The 24,809-nt window shown below is 34.6% G+C and overlaps 1 protein-coding gene across 8 annotated transcripts in view; it reads right to left on the bottom strand.

Annotated features, from left to right (window-relative positions):
• UBR3 (ubiquitin protein ligase E3 component n-recognin 3) overlaps window positions 1-24,809 on the bottom strand; it is a 262,210-nt gene that overhangs the window by 40,487 nt on the left and 196,914 nt on the right. For all 8 annotated transcript variants that reach the window (XR_010150127.1, XM_016950002.4, XM_016950001.3 and 5 more), the window contains 2 exons: window positions 14,198-14,300; window positions 2,682-2,785 (listed from right to left, as the gene is read on the bottom strand). Coding sequence is in view for 7 of the 8 variants with exons in the window: in XM_016950002.4 (XP_016805491.2) it covers window positions 2,682-2,785; window positions 14,198-14,300 (207 nt within the window). In the remaining variant the exon portion in view is untranslated. The remainder of the gene's footprint in view (window positions 1-2,681; window positions 2,786-14,197; window positions 14,301-24,809) is intronic.

The raw sequence follows: 24,809 nt of genomic DNA, 5'->3' as shown, positions 1-24,809 counted from the left end.
AAGTATTTCTTGAACTGAATCAAGCAATGAATTTATTAAATTTGCTTACTAAATTTGTCCAAGAAACTCTTCTTTAATGATATTACTTTAAGGCATGATTATTAACAATATTATACATTTTTACATTGATGATTTCCTGAATTTATTCTATTTATTTAACCATTACTAAGATCAATTTTCTTGACTCACTTTATGATACAGTTTTTAAACTCTGTTTCTACTGAATTAAATTCAGTAAGTTTGGTTAATTTCATGTATCGCATCCTCTTTCAGCATGAACTTCGTCTTCTGTTGAAAGCCAGTGCCAACAGTAACTTCTGACAACGAGGGTGATGCACCAGCTACAGCTCTCAGACACTGACACAACAGGTCCTTTACTCTTAACTAAAATATTTTTCTCTTTAGATTAAATATTGATTAATATAGATTAAATAGTGACATAGAGACAATCTTCTCTATGTCAAGTTTCCTTCTCTTTTACCTTTTCAGGTTTATGTAATAACTCATCTTATAAGTAAAAGGTATATTTAACACATTTAAATATTTTGAAGACATAAATAAAGTAATTTTTAAAATATTTCAAAATGTAATACTACTAATATAATTAGAAGAGCACAATCAGGAGTAAACCAGCATGATCCAAGGCAACTGTTTCCCTAGATTAAGAAAAACTAACCAAAGTGACACAAAAAGCCTAAAGAATTTGAAACTAATTTTACAAAGAGATTAATTTTAATGAGACTACTTAACAGGTTTTTAAACTCTATAAACACAAATGATTAAATTAGCAGACACAGTCTAACCCCCCAAAAAAGTAACATTCAAAAATATCTGAAGTTTTGCAGTTAAATATATAATTACCTGAAGAAGTTAAACAGAATTACCATATGATCCAGCAATTCCACTTCTAGCTATACATCCCCCACAAAAAAAAAAGTGTTCAAAAAAAATTTTTTTTTTTTTTTTTTTTTTTTTTTTTGAGGCAGAGTGTCATTCTGTCACCCAGGCTAGAGTGCAGTGGCACAATCTCAGCTCACTGCAACCTCCACCTCGTGGGCTCAAGTGGTTCTCATGCCTCAGCCTCCCAAGTAGCTGGGGTTACAGGTGCATGCCACCATGACAGGCTAATGTTTGTATTTTTAGTAGAGACGGGGTTTCACCATGTTGGCCAGGCTGGTCATGAGCTCCTGGTCTCAAGTGATCCATCACACTTGGCCTCAAACAAAAACTTCTATATGAATGTTCATGGCAGCACTATTCACAATAGCCAAAAGGTGGTAATAACCCAAATGTCCATCAACTGACAAGTGGATAAACCATGTTGTATATCCATACAATGGAATACTACCAAGCCATCGAGATAAATGAAGTAATAATACATGCCATAACATGGATAAACCTTGAAAACATGCTAAGTGAAGGAAGCCAGACACAAAATGCAACGTAATGTATAATATCATTAATACGAAATATCCAGTATAGGCAAATCCATGAAGACAGGAAATCAGATTAGTGGTTTCCAGGGGTTGGGAGAAGGAGAAAATAAGAAAATGACTGCTTAATAGGCACAGAGTTTCCTTTGGGGCTGATGAAAATGTCCTGGAACTAACTAATGGTGATGAATGGTGATGATCACACAATACTGTGACAGTACTAAATGGCACTTCAGTTGTATACTTTAAATTGTTTAAATGGTAAGTTTTATTTTATGTGAATTTCATGATTAAAAAATATTAATTGAAGCACACAGTGCTAGTATATTATGCTTATCAATGATATTGTTTTACTTTTTACAGAATGTCATAATTTGCATGAAATATCATAATTTGCCTATGTATTTTTAAATGATTATTTCACACCCTTAGGTAAAAGGATTTATCAAAGATCAAGCTGGAGTTTGTATAAACAATGTCTTCCCCAGGAACAAGACTTTTATACACCCATAGATGTTCATTCTACTGTAACTTGTAATAGTTAAACAAAATAAAAAACTAGTTTTCTAAAACAGAAGATGTTAATTATCTGATTGAATATTTTAAATGTTGTCTTCAAGTGAAAGCTACAAAGACCAAGGAGCAATAATTAAAATGTTGCTAATATAATACTGATGCTGTTAATATAATAATGTTATGATATTAACACTAACTTAAAATGATGAGACTATTTTTAATAACTCTACAATTACTACTATATCAAAATATGTATGCATATAGAGTAAAGGCACTAAGGCTGAGAGTTTGCTCTATTTTTCGAATTTTCATTTGTATCATCACTTCAATTTTTTAAACCATTTTCAGAATGTTTTCCCATGTCTTTACCTCTTAGTGACTAAAAAGCTGAACAGACCCACAAGAATTTTAAAAAACACTTTTTCATTGTCATTTTTTAGATATGATTACTATTTGCTAATAATAGAAAAAACAGTGTCTGTTATTACCACAAAAAGTATCCATCATACTTACTGCTGTGTTTACTTCTCTTTCTCTTTTTGAGACAGCATCTCACTATATTAATAGCCCAGGCTGGTCTCGAGCTCCTGTGCTCAAGCAATCCACCCACCTCAGCCTCCCAAAGTGCTGGGATTACAAGCATGAGCCACCACACCCAGCCTGTCTCTATAATCTCTAGAATATTCAAAATACATAGTATATAATCAAAGAATCTGAATTATAAAGACATACCTTTGCGTAAGGGTTGTGGCATCATTAAGATCTGGATGAGCAAAAGGGATGTTACATCATGATAAAGAATTGGAACCTCAGGCTGTTGTTCTTCATATCCCAGCCTAAAAGAAAAATGTAGTCACTTTACATAGTATTGTATATCTTCTCTTTCTAATTTATTTTATATGTCACATATATCTCTATGGAACAGAAATAAAAACTTTAATACACAAAGAAGAAATCTAAAAAAAAACCTTAGGAGTCATATTTTTTGCAAAAAAATTATATTTTAGACTCATATTCTCTTGACTCTAACATGAAGAAAATGTATAGAAAATGTGTTGTGTTATCAAAGTGAACAATTAGGATACATTAACTTGATTATGAGTCTTTCTGATCTTAGATTACAGAAATTAAAGTATTAAATAGAGAATGAAAGAATTAGTTTCACTACAAATGGAGTGGCTTATAGGATACTTATCACAAACTTAGCAGTAATGAATAAGTAAGTTTTCACATCTTTAAAAAGAGATAGGCAGAGTTCCCAAATCAATTCCTGTTGAAAAGGTATGGTTAACTGCTCTTATTAAAATGTTTCAGCCGAGCACAGTGGCTCATGCCTGTAATCCCAGCACTTTGCGAGGCTGAGGCAGGCGGATCACTTGAGCTCAGAAGTTTGAGACCAGATTGACAACATGGTGAAAATCCGCCACTACAAAAAATATAAAAAATTAGCAGGGCTTAGTGGTGTGTGGGAGGATTCCTTGAACCCAGGAGGTCAAGGCTGCAGCGGGCTGTGATTGTGCTGCTGCACTCCAGCCTGGGTGAAAAAGTGAGACTCTGTCTCAAAATTAATAATAAAATAAAATGTTTCAACTTTATAACTAACAAAATTCAAATAAAATCTTTAACATTTGCAAAGTTTCAAAAAGAGATAACCAAAGCAGAACTTAAAATACACTATAAAAGGGCCAGATGTGGTGTCTCATGCCTGTAATCCCAACAGGCATGGGAGGCTGAGGTGGGAGGATCACTTGAAATCAGGAGTTCAAGATCCAACTGGGCAACACAGTGAGACCCTGTCTCTACAAAAAATAAATTTTAAAAAGTACACTATAAAAGACAAAGTAGTAAACCTTAGGAATGTGCAGTACTATGAAAAACATAGACTATATTATAAAGCAGAGCTTATTCTTAAAGAATTTTTTAAATGCCTTTAGCAGGTTAATTTTTTGACTACATGTTTAATTTTTAATGACAGAGAAGAAAAGTAAATCTTAAGCTCCAGAAGTGGCTAAATTCTGAAGCTACACTTTAGACTTGGGATGAACAAAATTCTTCAACTCTTTTATTAGGCTCGATCATTCAGCAAATATTTACTGATTACTTACTACAGGTCAGGCACTAAACACACTGGTGAGTAAATCAATCAACCCCTGCCGCTGAGAAACTTTTAGCTGACAGAGGAAGACAGCTCTCTGAATTTCTCCATTTTCTACAAATATTCCTTAGTATACTTGTTTTCCTCTCCAAGGATAACCCTTCATTGATGCTATGAATCCTGATACGGTCTTTCAAGTTTATCTAGCCTCTCTGCAAGGCCAAGGTTTAAAAAAAAAAAAAAGTGTAGGGGTCACACCATTTCTATTATTCAAATTCCCCACAGAAATAGTTTCACATGATCAACAATGATCTCCTAATTACAAAATTTAGTGGACATTTTAAATCCTTATCTTACAGACCCTTGACTTGACTTTAGATACAGCTGAACATTCTGCCTGGAAAATTTTCTTGGCTTTTGTGAAACATTGTCCCAAGTTACCTTCTATCTCTCTGATTACTCCACTTTAGTCTTCTTCACAGGTTCATCTTCCTCTGACTAACAAACTGTTATTCCTCAAGATTCCAATTCTCCCTTTCTTTTCTCACTAAGGACTCTTTTTGAAAGACCTTCTAATCCATGATTTCAATTGCCAGCTATACACTGATGACTGTATGTCCAGCAATGACTCTCTCGAACTCTCTATCTGAATATCCATTACTTCCGCTTGTATATCTAACAGGCAGGCAGCTCAACAGGCCTGAAAGTGAACCCATAATCTTTCTCTCTATACGCACACTCCCACCCCAGTCACAACCATTCTATTACGCTGGTGCCAAAGTAATTGCTGTTTCTGCCACTAAAAGCAATGCACCAACCTAATACTTTCCCCTCTATAATCTAAGTTCTGATGTGGCTTATTTCTTATATCCTCCTGCATTTATACAATGCCTGAAACATAACAATGCCTAAAACATGATAGTCCTCCAATAAAAGCATAATGAATAAATAAGCTAGGAACCTGAGGACATCCCAAAGCCATCTTCTCTCACTCACCCCGTATTTAATTGGCACTAAGTCCTAATGACTCTATCTCTACTTCCTCTTTGCCATCCCTATGGCCACTGCCTTTAAGTATTCAATCTCCTCCAATTTTATGTTCCTCTAATTCATCCTCTATATCTTTAGTGCCTGGAAGAAGTTTCCACAGGAATGATATCTTGCTTATCATTATATCCCAATGCCTGGATTAAAACAGTTAATAAAACTAGCTGGATAAACAAATGAAATATTCATGGGAAAAGGGATGGATGAATGAACAAATAAACAAGTGGTACATAATTTTAGATTCTCAAACTGCTACATTAAATTTAACAGGTGTTTAAAAGATTCTCACTTAAAATTAGAAGAAAGTTTATGGATCCATTTAAGCTAGCCCAATTTCACTCTTATGCAAAGCTGTACTTTATTGCACAAAAATCAAAAAGGCTTGAGAACTTCTTGCATGATAACCTATAGACCAACAAATTGCAGAGCTTTTAGGTATAGAAAAGCAATCCCAAATAAAAAAATTAAATACAGTTTAATAAAATAGGGGTAGTATATGCAACTGAAAAACTTAAAGTGCTTAACAGAATACTAGAATATTATTTTACATTATATGCTAACAGCTATTTTCTACAATACAAGCAATCTTTCTCAAAATGAGAGGTGGATTCCTTTATGCTATTATTAATTTGCTTATTATTGTATGTGACCTTCCAATATTATTTAAAATCAGTCCAAATTGCCGTATGCAAGAATTATATACTACTAAGAATGCATAATTAACAAATGTTTCAAAACTGAAACATAATATGCATACAACAGAATAAAACAAAAAATGAATTAAAAGAATGGGGAATATTTCTAGTTGAGGAAACTGCATATTATAAAGATAACTACTTTCCCAGATTAATTTATGAGTTTAAAATAATTATAATCAAAATTACAAGTTAGGCCAGATGCAGTGGCTCACGCCTGTAAACCCAACACTTAGGGAGGCCAAGGTGGGTGGATCACCTGAGGTCAGGAGTTTGAGACCAGCCTGACCAATATGGTGAAACCCTGTCTCTACTAAAAATACAAAAATTAGCCTGGCATGGTGGCGTGCACCTGTGGTCCCAGCTATTTGGGAGGCTGAGTCAGAAGAATTGCTTGAACCCAGGAGGTGGAAGTTGCAGTGAGCCAAGATCACACCACTGCATTCCAGCCTGGGTAACAGAGCAAGACTCTGTCTCAAAAAAAAAAAATTATAAGTGAGGGGAAGGGCTTAGCAAATGTTCTAAAAACCTTCTGGAGAATAAGTGAGAACAGCAAAGAAAAACTGGGAGTCAGAGTTTGGGGAAGAGAAATGAGAGGAACCTAACTCAACCCGATAACTAGACATAATAAATCACCTCAACAATAAACCATCATGGTATTGTCAGAGAAACAGGCTTGGAGCTCAATAGAACAAAGAAGAAAGCTCCTAATCAGGCCTATAATGTAGGAACACTTAGTATTTAATAACTAGGATATAAAATCACTAAAAATACTACTTGGTTATTTGCAAATAAGTTTTAGATCTTCACCTAACACTACAGGTGAGAATGAATTCCAAGTATGTTATATAGTTTTAAAAATTATCCCATGAGAAAACTCTAAAGTGAAAATATAGGTAGATATTGCAAATCCTAAGACTGGATTACACATTGTAATACTAGTTATAAAAGTATACATCAGCTCTTGGAAGACATGGGCATTCTAAGTATGAAAGTAATAGGAAAAAATAAGAAATATAAGGTCTGATTGATCTGGCTACATGAAAATTTAAAACTTCAATGGGTCAAGAAAAGTAATTACAAAAGTAGAAGGCAAACATATTTTGAAAAACACTTATAAACAACTATGACAAAATAAGATTTAATATTTTAAACCATGGAGAATCATTCATATAATTTTAAACAATAAGATGCCAACAGAAAATGGACAGAGGTCCTGAATATATCATTCACAAAGAATGTACACAAATAGCTAATAAATATAAAAATACTTAACTTTGCTAGAAATCAAATAGATTTCCATTACTTTAGGATCCCATTTTTAATCACTCATATTAGCCAAAAAATGTTTAAGTGATAATACTTTTTTTGGTAAGTTTTTTCCCCAATAATAATCAGAAAAAATCCTGGCAGTTATTGGCTGATAAGATAAAAATAGCCATTCTAAGGACAGAGAGAGAAATGGATCTTTCCTAGCACATCACTGGCCCATAACTGGAATGAATGAATGGATTGATGCACCCCTCTGTAGAAAAGAGAATCAAAGATTTCAACTACAGGGTTTAATATGATCATTGTGATAACTATCTTTTAAAATGCTTAATATTTTAAAATACATAATTGTTCTCACTAAGATCAGGAACTAGGCAAAGATGTCCCCAATCCCCACTTCTTTTCAACATCATACTGGAAGTACTAGCTAATGCCTCAAGATAAGAAAAGGAAATAAAAGTTATACAGATTGGGAGAGAAGAAATAAAACTGTCTTTCTTTGTTTACAGATTACATGGTCGTCTATGTAGAAAATCTGAACAAACTGACCAAAAAACTCCTGGAACTGATAAGTGATTGTAACAAGGCTACAGGACACAAGATTAATATACAGAAGTCAATCACTTTCATATATACTGGCAAGGAACAATTGGAATTTGAAAATAAACACACAGTATCATTTAAATTAGCAACCCCCCCCCCAAATAAAATACTTAGGTATAAATCTAGCAAAAAAATATGCAAAGATCTATTTAAGGAAAATGACAAAACTCTGATAAATGGAATCAAACGACTACATAAATGGAGAGAGATAGTCCATGTTCATGAGTAGGAAGACTCAATATTGTCAAGATGTCAGTTCTTTGCTACTTGACCTAGAGATTCAATGCAATCTCAATCAAAATCCCAGCAAGTTATTTTGTAGATATTGACAAACTGATTTTAAAATTTATATAGAGCGGCAAAACAGCTGGAATAGCTAACACAAAATCGAAGAAGAACAAAATTAGATGACTGACACTACCTGACTTCAAGACTTATCATAAAGCTACAGTAATCAAGACAATATGGTACTGGCAAAAGAGCACACAAATAAGATCAATGGAACAGAACAGAGAGCCCAGAAATAGATTCACATAATTATAGTCAACTGACTTTAACAAAGGAGTAAAGGCAATACAGTGGAAAAAACACAGTCTTTTCAACAAATGGTGCTAGAACAACTGGACATTCACATGCACAAAAACGAATTTAGACAAAGACCTATGCCCTTCACAAAAATTAACTAAAAATGGATTACAGACCTAAATGTAAAACACAAAACAATAAAATTCTTATAGGAGAAAACCTAGATAACCTTGGGTATGGCAATGACTTTTTAGATATAACACCAAAAGCATAATTCATGAAATAAATAACTGATTAGCTGAACTTCATTAAAATTAAAATCTTCTATTTGGCAAAAGACAATGTCAAGATAATGAGAAGACAAGCCACAGTCCTGGAGAAAATATTTGCAAAAGACACATCTGATAAAGGACTGATATGTAAAATACTCGTACAAATATAAAGTGCTCTTAAAACTAATAGGAAAAAAACCCAATTAAAAAATGGTACCACAGCATTAACAGATACCTCACCGAAGAAGATATACAGATGCTTAATAAGCATATGAAAAGATGCTCCAGACCGTATGTCATCAGAGAAATGCAAATTAAAACAATGAGATACCACTACATTCCTATTAGAATGGCCAAAATCTAGAACACTGATAATACCAAATGTTGACAAAGATGTGGAGTAACAAGAACTCTCATTCATTGCTGGTGGGAATGCAAAATGATACTGATATTTTGGAAAACAGTTTGGTGGTTTCTCACAAAACTAAACATGCTATTACTATATGATCCAGTAATCATGCTCCTTAGTATTTACCCAAAAAAGCTGAAAACTTATATACGCAAAAACCTGCACACAGATGTTTAGAGCAGCTTTATTCATAATTGCCAAAACTTCGAAGCAACCAAATGTCCTTCAATAGGTGATGAATAAATTAATTGTGGTACAGACAATGGATTGTTATTTCTATTATATAGAAATGAGCTATCAAGCCATGAGAAGACATTGTGGAAACTTAAATACATATTACCAAATGAAAGAATCCAATGTGAAAAGCTACATATTGTATGATTCTAACTATATGACATTCCGGAAAAGGTAAAATTATGGAGAGAGTAAAAAGATCAGTGGTTGCCAGGGGTTGTACTGAGGAGGGATGAATAGGTAGAGCACAGAGGGTTTTTTTAGGACAGTGAAACTACTTTGTATGATACTACAACGGTGGCCAAATGTCATTGCACATTTGCCTAAACCTACAGAATGTTCAACAGCAAGAGTGAACCCTAATGTAACTACAGACTTTGGGTGATTATAGTATGTCAATACAGGCTCATCAGCTGTAACAAATGTACCACACTGGTGGTGGATATTGATAATGGGAAAGGCTATGTATCTGTTACAGTGGGGAGTATATGGGAAATCTGTGTATCTTCCTCTTAATTTTGCTGTGAATCTAAAATTGCTCTAAAAAAAAAAAACAAACCAAAGTCTTTAAAAAATAATTGTTTCTATCTCTTATCTATCTCTTAAAGTTTTAGATAGTCTTTTAAATCCAGATTATAAAAATTAATGCCACTGTTGATTCTACGGATAAGAGGAAATGAGTGGAAGAGTTAATAGGAATATAGTTTTTCCATTTTTAAAAATAAAAATTATCAGCACAATGAAAATTAGAAGGAAAAAAATAATTTTCATAGGATTATAGAAAAAAGTATATATGAAAAACCTACATCCTCAGATACAGAATTTTATATTGGAAGAGTGTTGAGGTGAGGAACTAGAAAGATATTTCAATTTTAAAAATAATGAAATATAGATGACATATTATAATCAACTCTTAAATTACAACTTAATGAATAAACGAACCATAAAAATGAGAGCAAATATTGGCGGGGGGTGGGTGTGGAAAAACTAATCAAATTTTCCGGAAATTCCTAAGATCTAGTACTAGGAAAAGAAGCATACAATGATAGTTAAAACTTAGGCTCTGGAATCAGAGAGATTTGGATTAAAATCTCAGCTCCGTTCCTCAACAGCTATGTGTGCCTAAAGATCATGTTAACTGACTTTTCTAAAACTTGGGTTCCTCATATATAAAAACTGGGATAAAACAGTACCTAGTACATAGAGTTATTATTGACGATTAAATGAGATTATATATGCAAAGCACCAAAATGCCTAGCATGAAGTACTATATAAGTGTTCACAGCATTTACTACTATCCTAATGTCCATTAATTATTAGGGCTTGAAAAGAAAAAAATCCAGAAATCAGTATTACAGAAAGCATAATATCTATGTCTGTACTTTAAGCTTTTTAATTAGTCAATACTAGGCTTAGAAACTTTTTGTTTGCTGAACACCTTTTAGACTTAAAGAGCTGTGTATTCGAATACTCTGTATACCATCTTTGTCCTTAAGTATGCTAGCTAGAAAGGAAAATTACTAGTTACTACTAAGGATAATGACTTTCCTTAGCAACAACACACAAAATACTCAGTTTGCTAATTTAGTTTATAAACACAAAATACACACACAAAGTTTTGTTTTTGTTGTTTTTATGAAGAGTAGCAAGATATATACATAGTCTCAAAGTATCTCCCTATAAGATACTTAGTAATTATGAAGGGTAAAATAATCACTTTACAGTGCAGAAACTTGGCACATACTGCCTTGGCTAAATGATCAGAGTTATGATCATAAGTAACAAGATAAATCAACAGCATGTGCCTCCTCATACTATGCACTAAAAAGGAACACATTAGTCTGTGGCATTTCTGCCAAAAGGTTATAACCTGAATCTAATCACTAGGAAATACTGGACAAAAACAAATTAAAGGACATGCTACAAAATAACTGGCCTGAACTCAAAAAAAAAAAAAAAAAAAAAGTGAATGTCATCAAGCACAAAGAAAAACTCAGGCTTAATTTCAGATTAAAGGAAATTAAAGAGACATGGCAACTAAACGCAAGCATAATCTTTTTGTTGTTGTTACACAGTACTTTACTGCAACAACTGGCAAAATCTGAATAGGTCTACATATGGTAGAGGCCAATATTATTAATAATTATTTCTCATGTGAATATCCAATTAACCCAGCACCATTTATTATAAAGACTATGATTCCCCCAGTGTTCCTTTGTGTTATTTCTGCTATAAATCCAAATATCCAGATATGTTGTCACTGTTTTTGGTTTTGTTTTTAACAAGCACATACAAATTTATTTTCTCTCCCTGCCCTTTTTTACACAAATGATGGCATAAAGTACATATTTTCTGTTCCTAGATATTTTCTTGACATTGTCTCTGGGTGTTGTTGATATTTCAAGATCAGTAAACAAAGAATTTCACTTTTTTTTCCAAATTTATCAGAAATGTTTTCAAAGAACTTAAAACAGAACTATCCTATGACCCAGCATCCCATTACTGGGTATCTATCCAGAAGAAAATAAATCGTTCTACCAAAAAGACACATGTACTTCCATGTACATCACAGCACTATTCACAACAGCAAAGACATGGAATAAACCTAGGTCCCCATCAACAGTGGATTGGATAAAGAAAATGTAGTACCTATATACCAGGGACTACTATGCAGCTATAAAGAGAATGAAATTATGTCCTTTGTCACAACATGGATGCAGCTGGAGGCCATGATCCTAAGCGAATTAATGCAGGAACAGAAAACCAAACACTGCACGTTCTCATTTATAAGTGAGAGCTAAACATTAGGTACTCACGGACAAAAGATGGGAACAACAGGCACTGAGGACTACTAGAAGAGGGAAGGAGGGGAGCAAGGGTTGAAAAACTATTGGGTACTATGCTCACTACACCTGGATGATAAAAACAATCACACCCCAAACCTCAGCATCTTGCAATATAATCATGTACAAACCTGCACATGTACCCTCTGAATCTAAAATAAAAGTTGAAATTATTTTAAAAAATAGAAATCTAAACATAAAAATTAAAACCACAGAAATACTAGAAGAAAACATGGATGAATGCTTTTTAACTAGGGAGTAGAGGAAGGCCTGTTTAACTGTGACTCAAAATTCAGAATAAATGAAAAGATTAATATGACTATATTAAAAAAACTTTGACAAAAAAATCATACATGAAGTAAAAAGACATTTGACAATCTGGTGAAATGTATTGCAACTTATAACAAAAAGGACTAATACCCATAATACATAAACATATCTTAAAAATGAAGAGAAAGCTGGATGCAGTGGTGCGCACCGGTAATCCTAGCAACACGGGAGAGGCTGAGGTGGGAGGATTGCTTGAGCCCAGGAGTTTGAGTCCAGCCTGGGCAAAACAGGGAGATGTGGTCTTTAAAACAACAAATAATAAAAATAAAGAGGAAGGCTAGGCACAGTGGCTCACACTTGTAACCTCAGTACTTTGGGGAGGCCCAGATGGGAGGATCATTTGAAGCCAGGAGTTTGAGACCAGCCTGGGCAGCAAAGTGAGATCCCATCTCCACAAAAAATAATAATAAGGAAAAGACCAATGATCCAATTTTTTGAAATAGGCAACAGATTAGAGACTTCATAAAAAGAAATGCAAATGGATGGGAATGAAAGATTGATGTCTATGAATTTATTTTGTTATATAGTTTTTACTTCAGAAAAATATAAATTTTATACAATAAAATATAAGTCAAGGGGGAAAAAAGCAGTCTTTAAATATTGAGGAAAAAAACTGAAATGAGCTGAACTATAAATCAAGTTGATGGCATAATCACATGGGAAAAGTTACTTTATGTGATTTAAAAACACAGTTTTTGACTATACAACCCTAGAAGTACATATTCTAATGACAAAGATAATTTATGGTTAGTAGTAATATTGGTATTTTAAAAACATAATCGAGGCTATACTTTAGTTATACAAATAATTATGTTAATATTATTAGGAATCAAGACTTTAAGAGAAAAAAGATACAAGTAACAAAAAAGAAATAAAATGAAAACTGTGCAATCTTATGTTGATTAGAAATACCAGTAAGAACACAGGATCTTTTTTTTTCCTTTAAAAAAATATTTCCTAACTCTGTCCACTGAAATGGCCTATAAACAATGATAACCTATTAGCTATGTATGCCCTCTAGCACCCAGACTGTGGTCTCTAAATACCATTTGCCATTAAAAGGAACTAAATGGAGAAATGGCTGATTCCAAGTATAGAATAGAAAATGTACAAAACGAACCCGGGCCAACTTGTACCAGAAAGCGAGGATATGATGAAAGACTACTTGGCTCATGTCAAAAGTACAAAAGTCAGTTTGGAAAGATTCTCACTAAAGTAAAAGGGAACAATTTGTATCAAAAAGAAGAAAGATTGAAATGGAGTGAAACACATCAAATATATATAAAATCCATGAGATCATAAAATACACGAAAGACCAAACTTATTGGTCACTGTTGGAAGTTAATAGGGCATCCATTCCTTACTTTGAAAATTTATAAATCAGAAAAGTATCAAGTATTCATCCTGCCAAACTGTATTTCAGGGTCAACAAATAGTTGATATGGTAAAGTTCTTTATAAAAACATTCCATCTAATCAGAAGAAAGCATTTTTTTAAATCACCATTTTGCAGCACCTAATGAAATAATGGATTTTAGCAAGAATTATCAGGGGTCCTTAAAACCATTAGGTGAAAGACTGATGGGCACTTTACAATGCAGGAATCAGACTAAAGCTACTTGAATCCACTAACTGTAACATAAATAGAGAGACAACCAGTCATTACATGCCTCCACTTGACTATTTCATCTGCATAAAAATCAGTGGGATTCTTTAAAAGATTTTCTCACATGGTGGGAATTTGTATGCAATTTTTACAGACAGCATAATGGTAAACTGTTTTCAATTCTTATGATATATTTCTGTGCTTCATAAAGAAAATGTGAAAAAATCACATATATTGAAATTTCAATTCCATTTTTATATTTAACACCTGTTTTTCATAAAGAGTTTTAATTGATCTTAGTCTTTCAATTATACTTACTGTGGATTCATCTCTTCTAACTGGGTGAGCTTTCTCCAGGGATTATACTCAGAGTCAATGCTATAAAGCCGCATGTGCAAGGCTAATACATGAAACAGCTGATCTGAAAAAATTGAAGAAAAGGTAATTAGAAAGTTCACACATTTGTTCCAGAACAAAATTCAGATAAAATTTCTAGTTATTTCATAAGGAAATCTGTTTCCTATCCTGACAATTAAAATTCACCAAGTTTAAGTCCCAATTACTTCACACTCTCTTTTATGGTAACCTCTGAAATACATATCCAAATAATCTGTGCTAGAATCTGGACTGTCCTTAGACTTAATCTTAATACAGGAATGGTTTTCCTCATCTCCTATCACAGACATACTTGTCCTTGACTTTACGCTGCAGCCTTGCCAGTTTGTACTTCTCACCATTGTGGTCTCCTCCTAACCAAACTTTACTATTATCTTCAATCCTCTACCCTGGGTAATATGAACATCCTAATAACTCACTGTTAGGTGAAGTTCTTTCTTTGCCTAGTATGTCCCTCTAAACCTCATTTAGACTGAAGAGTGAATTCATCATCTTTGGATTCTACATAAAGAAAAAGTAACTGAAATAGAGTATTATTTGTTACAATTCCAACTATTTAAATTTATTCTACCTGAATTATAACAATAATCTACCAATCTCGGCTTTCAACAAAATTCTGCTCATGACATTTAGAAGAAAATATCATGTTTAAAATTATTCTGGGAAAAAAAAAAAACCCTAAGTATTGCTTTTGTATCTGATGCACCCGTTCTTTTTTTGTTATAAATGACAATAATTAAATTATTCTGCCACACAGAATAATTATTTAATTATTATTCTGCCACACATAGTAATTTAATTATGACAATAATTAAATTATTCTGCCACACATACATATTTGGAAATCAAAAGTCATATTTTAGAAAATCAGATATGATACTTCTTAACATATGATTAAAATTAATTCTTAAATCTAGGAAAAAAGTTAACTGAATGACACAAACCTATTATTGTTACTTATTTTCTAATTAAAACTAGACCAGATTTTGTTGCTCTGAGCCAGCAGACCTAGAAATTAACTACATTTTATGTTAATTTACTCAAGATCCATCAATATAAATGGGGTAGTATGGAGTGTGCATGTGTGTTTATGTGTACATGCGTGTATGTGTATAGTATTTTGGGAAGCTGTTATAAAACATATGAGAGCTGTAATTTGAGTAAAATAAATGTTCTACTCTATGGGGCAGGATAAAGGAAATATATTTTTCTAAGTTTCAATCTGATCTCTCTATAACAGAGGAATCTAAATACCTTACCCTGTTTCATCTCCTATTTATAAGTCAATGTGTAGCCTACATCTTCCTTAAATTTCTTCATTCTATTACTGACTTAGTTACTTATTATGTGCCAGGCATTATGTTACATTGATTGATAATCTCAATTAATTTTCACAAAAATTCTACTAGGCGGGTAATATTATTAACCCTCACTTTTGAGGCAAGTTAAGTTTCCCAAATTTCCAGTTTTTATGGTAGCCTGGTTTCATAGATGATACTGAGAACAAGGGAAGTTTTAGCAGAGGAAAAACATGACTAAAGATTGGTAAATTTTCTTTTATTTCAATTCAATTATACATATGAGACTACTAAGCATATAATTTATACTTTTAATGAGTGTTTTAATGACTAAAACCTAAAAGTGTTTAAAAAACTAAATTCTTCTCACAGAAAAATATTAAGATTATCTCAAGCTGCACGGTGAGGAGTTCTGCATTCTTTTTATATAGGTATTAACTTGATCAAAGGGCTCATTTTAATATCTCCTACCAAGATGAAGGTGGATCATCTTAGTTTCCCTAATTTAATCAAAAGCATAGAAGCTGCAATTGTACTAACCTGTTTTGCATTGAAACCACAGCCAGCACAGAAAATAATGTTACATTCACCTATTTTCCTAATCCCTATCATAATTTAAGAATTTCAAAATGTTAGTAGAAAAGTTTTTCATCATTTCCTCATTCTATAGATAAGAAAATAGGTCCAGAGAAAGGAAGTACCATTACTATATAATAGACCAGAAAGATGATATTATATCATCTTTAAATGATATTTAAATGATATTATATCATCTTTCTGGTCTATTATATAGTAATAATAGTTATAGAATAAATCTATAGTATGTTTGTAAGTTGGGCTTACATACAGGCAGATACATATATGGTTTGTACAAATATGAAATAAATTTAATATTGCCAGCTCACTCTTAATAGTTATTCTAAAAGCTAAGAATAGGATTCAAGATTTGCCACCTCTTAGTTATTTCTACCACTCCACTTTTTGGGGGTTTTATGATTAAAATAAAAGTACAGGATTCCTTCTCTCTCTGTCTCAGGGAACTGACCAAATAACCATTTTAACAACTTCAATTTGTTAATAAAATTCATTATTTATTGTTATTTATTCATTGTTTTGAAAATTTAGTCTTATCAGTAAGACTGAACTCTAATATTCATTTAGCAGCAAAAATACGTCTTATACCAGATGAATATTAAAGATGTAGGATGAAGAGAATCTATAATCATAATCAAAAGTTAAAAAATGTATTAACTACCAACTGCATGCATGACATATAAAAAGTTGGAAAATAATTATATCACGAAAGCATATTAAAATTTTGAGTAACAATAACAAAAAAGAATAACTCCTTTCCTAGTATAACACATTTTAAAATTCTAAAGTTTGGTCCACATATATAAAAAGATTTGGAAAAGAGAAATACCTTTAAATTCATTTATAAGCGTGCTGTGATTTCAATCTATGTATAGGAAGCACCACTGTCTGGGAGGAGCCAGGAAGTCCTGGCTTCAATCCAAGTCTGTACTAGCCATGTGTCTTTAAACAAATTACCTAACCTTAGTTTTACAGTCCATAAAATAAATATAATGTCATCTTTCTGGTCTATTATATAGTAATAATAGTTATAATCATAGAATAAATCTATAGTGTGTTTGTAAGTTGGGCTTACATACAGGCAGATACATATATGGTTTGTACAAATATGAAATAAATTTAATATTTATAAACTTTACAACTAAAACTAGATATTACAACTAAAATTAGAGATTATTATACATTGGAAACATAAGATCTCCACATAAAACCATCACTCTACAAACACATATTAACATATATTCTTAACTCTCTTCTCTCTTCTTTCCTTAATTTTTGGTACCACTCTCTCCTGGCTTTCCTCTGGTTCCTTCTCAGTTACTTTCATGTGCCCTTCTTCTGCTAATGAACCCTAAAAGGTGACATTTCTCATTAAAAAAAAGGAAAAGGCATCCTTTATTAGTCCTCTTTCCCTCTCATTCTGCACACACTACTTTACCCAAGCCCACTTCTACCTCTAAGTTCACAATTCACAAGGCTCTCTGGTACTTCAGATGTTCAACAGGCACCTCAAAATCAATACACCCAGACTAACTTGATTATACAGCCCAGCCCAGCTCCAATGTTAATTTCCTTTTAAAATTCCTATTTGAGTGAATGACACTCTTACTTGAGTGAATTTCCTTTTATAATTGCTATTTGAGTGAATGACACCACTACCCATGCAAACAACCAAGGAAAAACTCGGGAGTCATCTCCTACAGCCTTGCCCTCCACCAGTCCCATTGGTTCTGCCTCTTATGATCCATCCTATTCTGGACCACTCTGCCACTACACTGTTTTCCACCTAAATCGCTCAACAGAATGCTCACTCAGCAGTATGCCTTTTGGTTCACCCCTTCCAATCCATCTAATCAATGAATCTATTCACAATATCTCATAATTGATTGCTGAACCACTGAAGGAACAGGCATAGAAAGCCCTTTACGAGCTAGTCCATTTTCTTTTTCAGGTTTATTTCTTAACCTTCCTTCTTTTCTTTCCAAGTATTCCCCAACGTGTCATGTCGTCTCATGTCTTTGCAAGCTGTTCTCTCAGCCTAGAATAGTATCATTTTGTCCTTCAGGCCAACTCAGTTCATCTTTCAAGAGCCAGTTCATGTGCTGCTCTGTAAGGTTCTCTCTCATACCTCAGAAAGATCAGATTATCCCCTTACTTTATGCATTCTCCATACCTTGTGCTATCTATTTCAATTTTAGCATCTCTTACACAGTCTTGTAATTATTTTTCATGTTTTCCTCTCTCATTGGATGGTCAGATCTCCCTGAAGAAGACAATTGTGTCTTTACATTTTTGTACCTCCTAGGCTAGCACAACTGCTTGACATATAATAGGATTTTTAAAATTAGGCTGAGCATTATATATCTACAATTCTATGAAAAAATCATAAATATAAGCATAAAATTCATGATGGTTTTCTACTTTTCCCTTTCTGTTGCAATGACACATTGGTTCAGTTACCAAGAAGCAGGCCAATTAATCAGCCCTACTTTCACTTCCCCAAAAGAGACTGACCCCCCAACTCTAACTACTAAAGCAGTGCTTGACCTATTTGCTCCTACCATCTTCTTCCCATGCTGGTTCCCATGCGACAACTCACCTGGGATAAATTCTATTTTCTGCAAAATCTAATCAAATTCTTTACAACTGTGACAAGTCTAAAGTATTATAATGTGCTTCATCACAAGACAGACACATCATTACTGAAACTGAGAAAACAACACTGAAAGACCAGTTTGTCCTTAGGAAAATCTAAGACTTAATTATAAGCACTCCTAGCTAGAACCAAAAAGTAAGGTTTAAGAAATCCCTCTACCTTTATCAACATTAAGGTAAGACTATTTTACATAAAAAACTCTATAAAATAAAAATATAACTCCAAATTTATTATATGAATTTCACATGTATGTGTATGAATACCAAACACACACACACACGCACACAGATACCATTATGCCAATTTTTATGACCTCAGGAATATCCACTTAAAGAAACTAAATCCAAAGTTACCATATGTTGAAATCTTTCAAAAATGCTTTTGAAACAGATGTTCCAGTACCATCCTGGAAACTGTGTATCTCTGTCAGTTATTTCTTTTCTCTTTTTTTTTTTTTTTTTTTTTTTTTTTGAGATGGAGTCTCGCACTGTCGCCCAAGATGGAGGACAATGGTGCAATCTCAGCTCACTGCAAACTCCAGCTCCCGGGTTCAAGCAATTCTCCTGCCTCAGCCTCCCGAGTAGCTGGGATTACAGGCTCCCACCACCGCACCAGGCTAATTTTTTGTATTTTTAGTAGAGACGGGGTTTCACGGTGTTACCCAGGATGGTCTCGATCTCCTGACCAAGTAATCTGCCCACCTCAGCCCTCTGTCAGTTATTTCTAAACATGCAAGAAATCTAAAACTGGTAGGTTATTTCTTACTATACTCATACTGATCATTAAGATATAAAGACATTAAAGAGTTATCCCAAAGACTTTCTGCCAGGCGCGGTGGCTCATGCCTGTAATCCCAGCACTTTGGGAGGCCAAGGTGGGTGGATCATGAGGTCAGGAGATCGAGACCAACATGGTGAAACCTCTTCTCTACTAAAAAATACAAAAATTAGGCCGGGCACAATGGCTTATGCCTGTAATCCCAGCACTTTGGGAGGCCAAGGCGGGTGGATCACGAGTTCAGGAGTTCAAGACGGTGAAACCCCATCTCTACTAAAAATACAAAAATTAGCCAGGTGTAGTGGCAGGTGCCTGTAATCCCAGCTACTCGGGAGGCTGAGGCAGGAGAATCGCTTGAATCCGGGAGACAGAGGTTGCAGTGAGCTAAGACCGTACCACTGGACTCCAGCCTGGGTAACAGAGCAAGACTCCGTCTCAAAAAAACAAAACAAAACAAAACAAAAACAAAAATTAGCTGGGTGTGGTGGTGGGTGCCTGTAATCCCAGCTACTTTGGAGGCTGAGGCAGGAGAATTGCTTGAACCCAGGAGACAGAGGTTGCTGTGAGCCGACATGTTACCACTGCACTCCAGCCTGGGCAACAGAGTGAGACTCCATCTCAAAAAAAAAAATTTTTTTTCATAAATTGGTTCTATCTTAAATCGTACCACTGTTAAAATGCACCTAAGGTAAACTTAACTGGGTCTGTATTCAAGACTTCAGTCTTATCAGTCTAGTCATCAATGGTTAAATCACTGTCAATGGAAAAAACCTCAGCCAGGCAAGGTGACACATACCTGTAGTCCCAGCTACTCAGAAGGCTGAGATGGGAGGATTATTTGAGCCCAGGAGTTTGAGGCCAGCGTGGGTAACAAAGCAAGACCCTGTCACTTAAAAAAAAAAAACAAAAACTCAAGTAGCCAAATGACTCTCTGAAATATCATGGGGGTGGGGAAAAAAAATCTCCCTTTCTCTGCAACTGAATAATCAAAGTGAGGAAATGGTTCTGACCTACTTATCCTAAGGTGAATGTAATAGGTGTGAGTATACACCTCTCACATCAAAGCCAGCTTCCACTGGTTCCTCTGTATGTCCCTGAGAAATCAGCCATGAAGAGATGGGAAAGAGCTCTTTAAATGAGGTCTGGGAACAGGTCCAAGAAGAAGGGAACATCTGTAGATCTGGTTCCCAAGAGACAGAAGGTTGATGCCATGGATGACGGGAGCTGACTCATCTCTCCCTATCCCATTCCTAAGCACTCCAGGCAAGGCAGGGTAGAGAATCAAGTGGCAGTTATGGTAGAATTTTAAAGAGTTAAAAGACAAGTTTAATAATTATTATTATATATAATAACATGTAAGATACTTTAGCTCATATATCTAATACTATTTGATCATTACATTAACTATGATGGATATATCAGGTAGTCAGTATAAGTACCATCATCCTCACTTCCACAATGAGGTAAAAAGTTAGGTTAGGTTCCCAAAGTCCAACAGATAACAAATACACTAGAATCCATGCCTTCAAACTCCAACCCAGTGTTCCTTCCAGCACTATATGCTAGGTTTTCACCAGTCAACAAGGACACGTGGGATTTTGGGAATAGAGTGGGGAAGTGTTGCTTCCTTTGGAGAGGTTTTTTCTGCCATGTGAGGAAGGGAAGACAGTGAAGAAAAAGGCTGTCTTGAGTACTTTCATACTTTCCATGTTGTGTTCCTCTCCTGCCTCCCGGAGTTCCTATGTCTCCACTCCCAGGCACACTATGCCATAATTCTCTGGTTACCTCAAGTATCCACAAGTATTATTATTAGCGTCATCAAATTGTTCACCTTCTACTTTAAGATTTCAGTGACTAGAAGCCTCCCCTTTTCCCTTTCCAACAGAGCTTGGGATGATAAGAGGCAGGGAGAGGACAATTCTGCTTCTGCATATAGGTAGTCCTAGGAAGAGAGGTCAGTTCTTAGGACTCCTAACTTCCTCTTTACTAAAGAGGCACATTCCATGAATCCAGGTCTTATTTAAGCACCTTGTTTAAAATGGGGGTAGAGTTTGTCCCATCTAACTGCGGAAGAAAGAAGCTGCCTCGCCCTAAGCCAAGTAAGATCCAAAGACCCCTATGTCCTGATAGTGAAAATTACTATCTATGGTACTTAGTTCTTGAATGCCCAAATTATAAATACAGAAAGGCCTGGCTACTTAAGTCACAAATCATGGCACTTTCAGAAAGGCCTTAAAGAAAATTTAAAGCCACTCCTCTAACTTAAATTTTCATGCCACATTCTTAAACCTCTCCAAATTAACAATGTATTTTGTTCTCAAAAGATAAACTTTATCATGGGGATAAATCTCATTCTGTCCTCCTAATCTCATCTCTGAAGAGGTCAAAAGAAAGTCTGTCAAGTCCCTTAAAAAAAACTGCAATGGACTGAATGTTTATGTCCCACCAAAATTCATATGTTGAAGTCCTAACCCCAAGGTTAGTATAAGGAGGTGGGGCCTTTGAGAAGTGATTAGGTCACGAGGAAGCCCTCATGAATGGGATTAGTGCTCTTATAAAAGAGATCCCAGAGAGATCTCTTGCCCCTTCCACCACGTGAGGTTACAGTGAGAAGACAGCTATGTATGAGGAAGCAAGCAGGTCCTCACCAGACACCAAATCTGCTGGAGCCTTGATCTTAGACTTCCCAGCCTCCAGATCTGTGAGAAATACATTTCTGTTGTATATAAGCCACCCAGTCTACGGTATATTGTTATAGACTAAGACAAAAATTGAGCTAAAAAGTGTTATCTTGCTCCTTCTCCTTATCCACACACCCCCCAATTTGACAATTATAGTGTTGAAACAGAAATATTAATGTTGAGATTTACAATCTATAGAAACTAGAATATATATTATAAAATTGAATTCTTACAACAATCCTCTGATTGGGTATTAATGAGGAACAGAATTTCACTCTCTAGTTTACACTATGCTGCCTTTTAATATCACCATCCTTTAAAAGGCTTACCAAACTCCTCACCTATCTCAAACAGTACTCCTTATCTCTGAAAGTGTTCAAGCAGAGTGCAAACGATTGGAATAGTAGGTACAAGATGCCTGAGCTAGATAACATTTAGACTAGGAGATTTCCTAAGTAACTTTTAGCTCAAAGATTCTGATTCTATTTATCATGTGATTTCACTGACAGCCTCTAATTTTATTTATGCACTATTTAAAATGAAGAGCAAAATAAAATATAAAACAAAATACCAAAATCTTCTGAATTTGTAAGATGTATCAAAAGAAAAGAACAACAAAAACTCCAAGCTTTGATTTATTCTATAGTGTATGACTGTAGATAAAGTATAATTCTAAAAGTTCCTAGAGTATAACTCCTAGTCCAGCTATTTGCCTTTTGTGCTTAATGTCAATGATGTTAATTAACAGTGGGGAAAAGCTCCAGATTTGAGCTTTGCATGTAACAGTTAACAACCATGAACATCTGTCAGGACACAGAGCATCCAGCCTAGTACACTAATTTTATAGATGAGGAAACTGAAGCCAAAAACATAAAATGTCTTGCCTAAGCACATGCTTATGATCCTAGTTTGCTGTTGTCTATTCCACCACATATGTATCTTTCATGTTGGCCCTAAATACATACCAACTTGCTCTTCAGAACATAAAACATTCCCAAATACCACAAAATCACCTTTTAGCCATCAAATCTGATCAATAACTAGTCTCAGGAGACAATTTACACATTTTTGTATTAATTTATACCTTTTGACCATTATAATAATTTGATGGCCAAATTTTCCTTTTTATGGTAACAAAAAAAATTGAACAAAATTGTGGTTCAATCTGCTTGCAGAAATTGGTATTTTTAAATTTGAAAAAGGCCTTCGTAAGCCATCAGTGTCAGAATTTTATTACTAAGTGTGAAAGAATAAGGCCAGACTACTTAAAAGTAATTTTAGCCGAGGCATAGTGGTTCATGCCTACAATCCCAGCACTTTGGGAGGCCAAGGTGGGAGGATTGCTTGACGCCAAAAACTTGAGACCAGCCTGGTCAACATAGTGAGACCCCATCTCTACAAAGAAATGTATTAAAAAATTAGTTGGGCCTGATGGTGTGTGTCTGCTGTCCTAGCTACTCGGGAGGCTGAGGTGGGAGGAATGCTTGAGCCCAGGAGTTCGAGGCTGCAGTGAACTATGATTGTGCCACTACACTCCAGCTGAGTGACAAAGGGAGACCCTGTCTCTCAACAATAAAAGGGTAATTTTGTAAAAACTCATTATTTGTTTAACATCTTTATGCTGCCTAACTGTAGGGAGAAATTAATGTCAAAATAATTTTCTATAATTTTTTTTGAGACAGTATCTTGCTTTGTCACCCAGTCTGTAGTGCAATGGCACAATCATGCCTCACTCCAGCCTCCACCTTCTGGGCTTAAGCGATCCTCCCACCTCCATCTCCTGAGTAGCTGGGACCACAGGCACATGCCACCACACCCAGCTAATTTTATTTTTCTTTTTAGAGATGAGGTTCTCCCTATGTTGCCCAGGCTGTTAACAACTTTTGGACTCAAGTGATCCTCCCAACCTCAGCTTCCCAAAATGCTAGGATCACATGAGTGAGCCACCGCACCTGGCTAATTTTCTGTAATTTTAAATTCACCAAAAATTCACTCTTTGAGCAAGTAGAACTATTTTAAGTTGCCTGCACAGATCTAAGCTGGGTTGCTTGCTATGAAAAGCAAATCTGGTAGAAATTATTTACGGTAGTGACTATGCATAATTTCTTGATCAGATCATAGATTACATCAAAATTAAGTCAGAACTTCCCAAATGAAAATGTCAAGGCAAGAGTTTGCCTTATCCTCTCTTGACTAACATTTCATTTTTAATCTTTCTATAAAATCATGGAATCCATTTGAGACATGAACTGTGGTTTCTTAGTTAAACGACAGTAATAAGCAGACAAATTCTCAGACCCAAAGACAGGAAAAGACGTTTACCTACAAATGAAATAATTTTTTATATTATGCTCCAATATGAATAATTTATCAAATGGCATTGCCAATGGTTTCAACAATTTCTACTTGAGAAATACACTGAGAATATCATGCCAAAAATGTGCTGAAAGCATGTGAACTTCACTAGAATTTATGGAGTGTCCTATTTACTTTCAAATCACTTTAATGAAGAAATTAATACAGTAAGC

Source organism: Pan troglodytes, chromosome 13 (assembly GCF_028858775.2).
Source record: "Pan troglodytes isolate AG18354 chromosome 13, NHGRI_mPanTro3-v2.0_pri, whole genome shotgun sequence".
NCBI classification, from domain to species: domain Eukaryota; kingdom Metazoa; phylum Chordata; class Mammalia; order Primates; family Hominidae; genus Pan; species Pan troglodytes.
The sequence above is the reverse complement of the archived record's forward strand: the minus strand, read 5'-3'. Positions and strand labels throughout refer to the sequence as shown.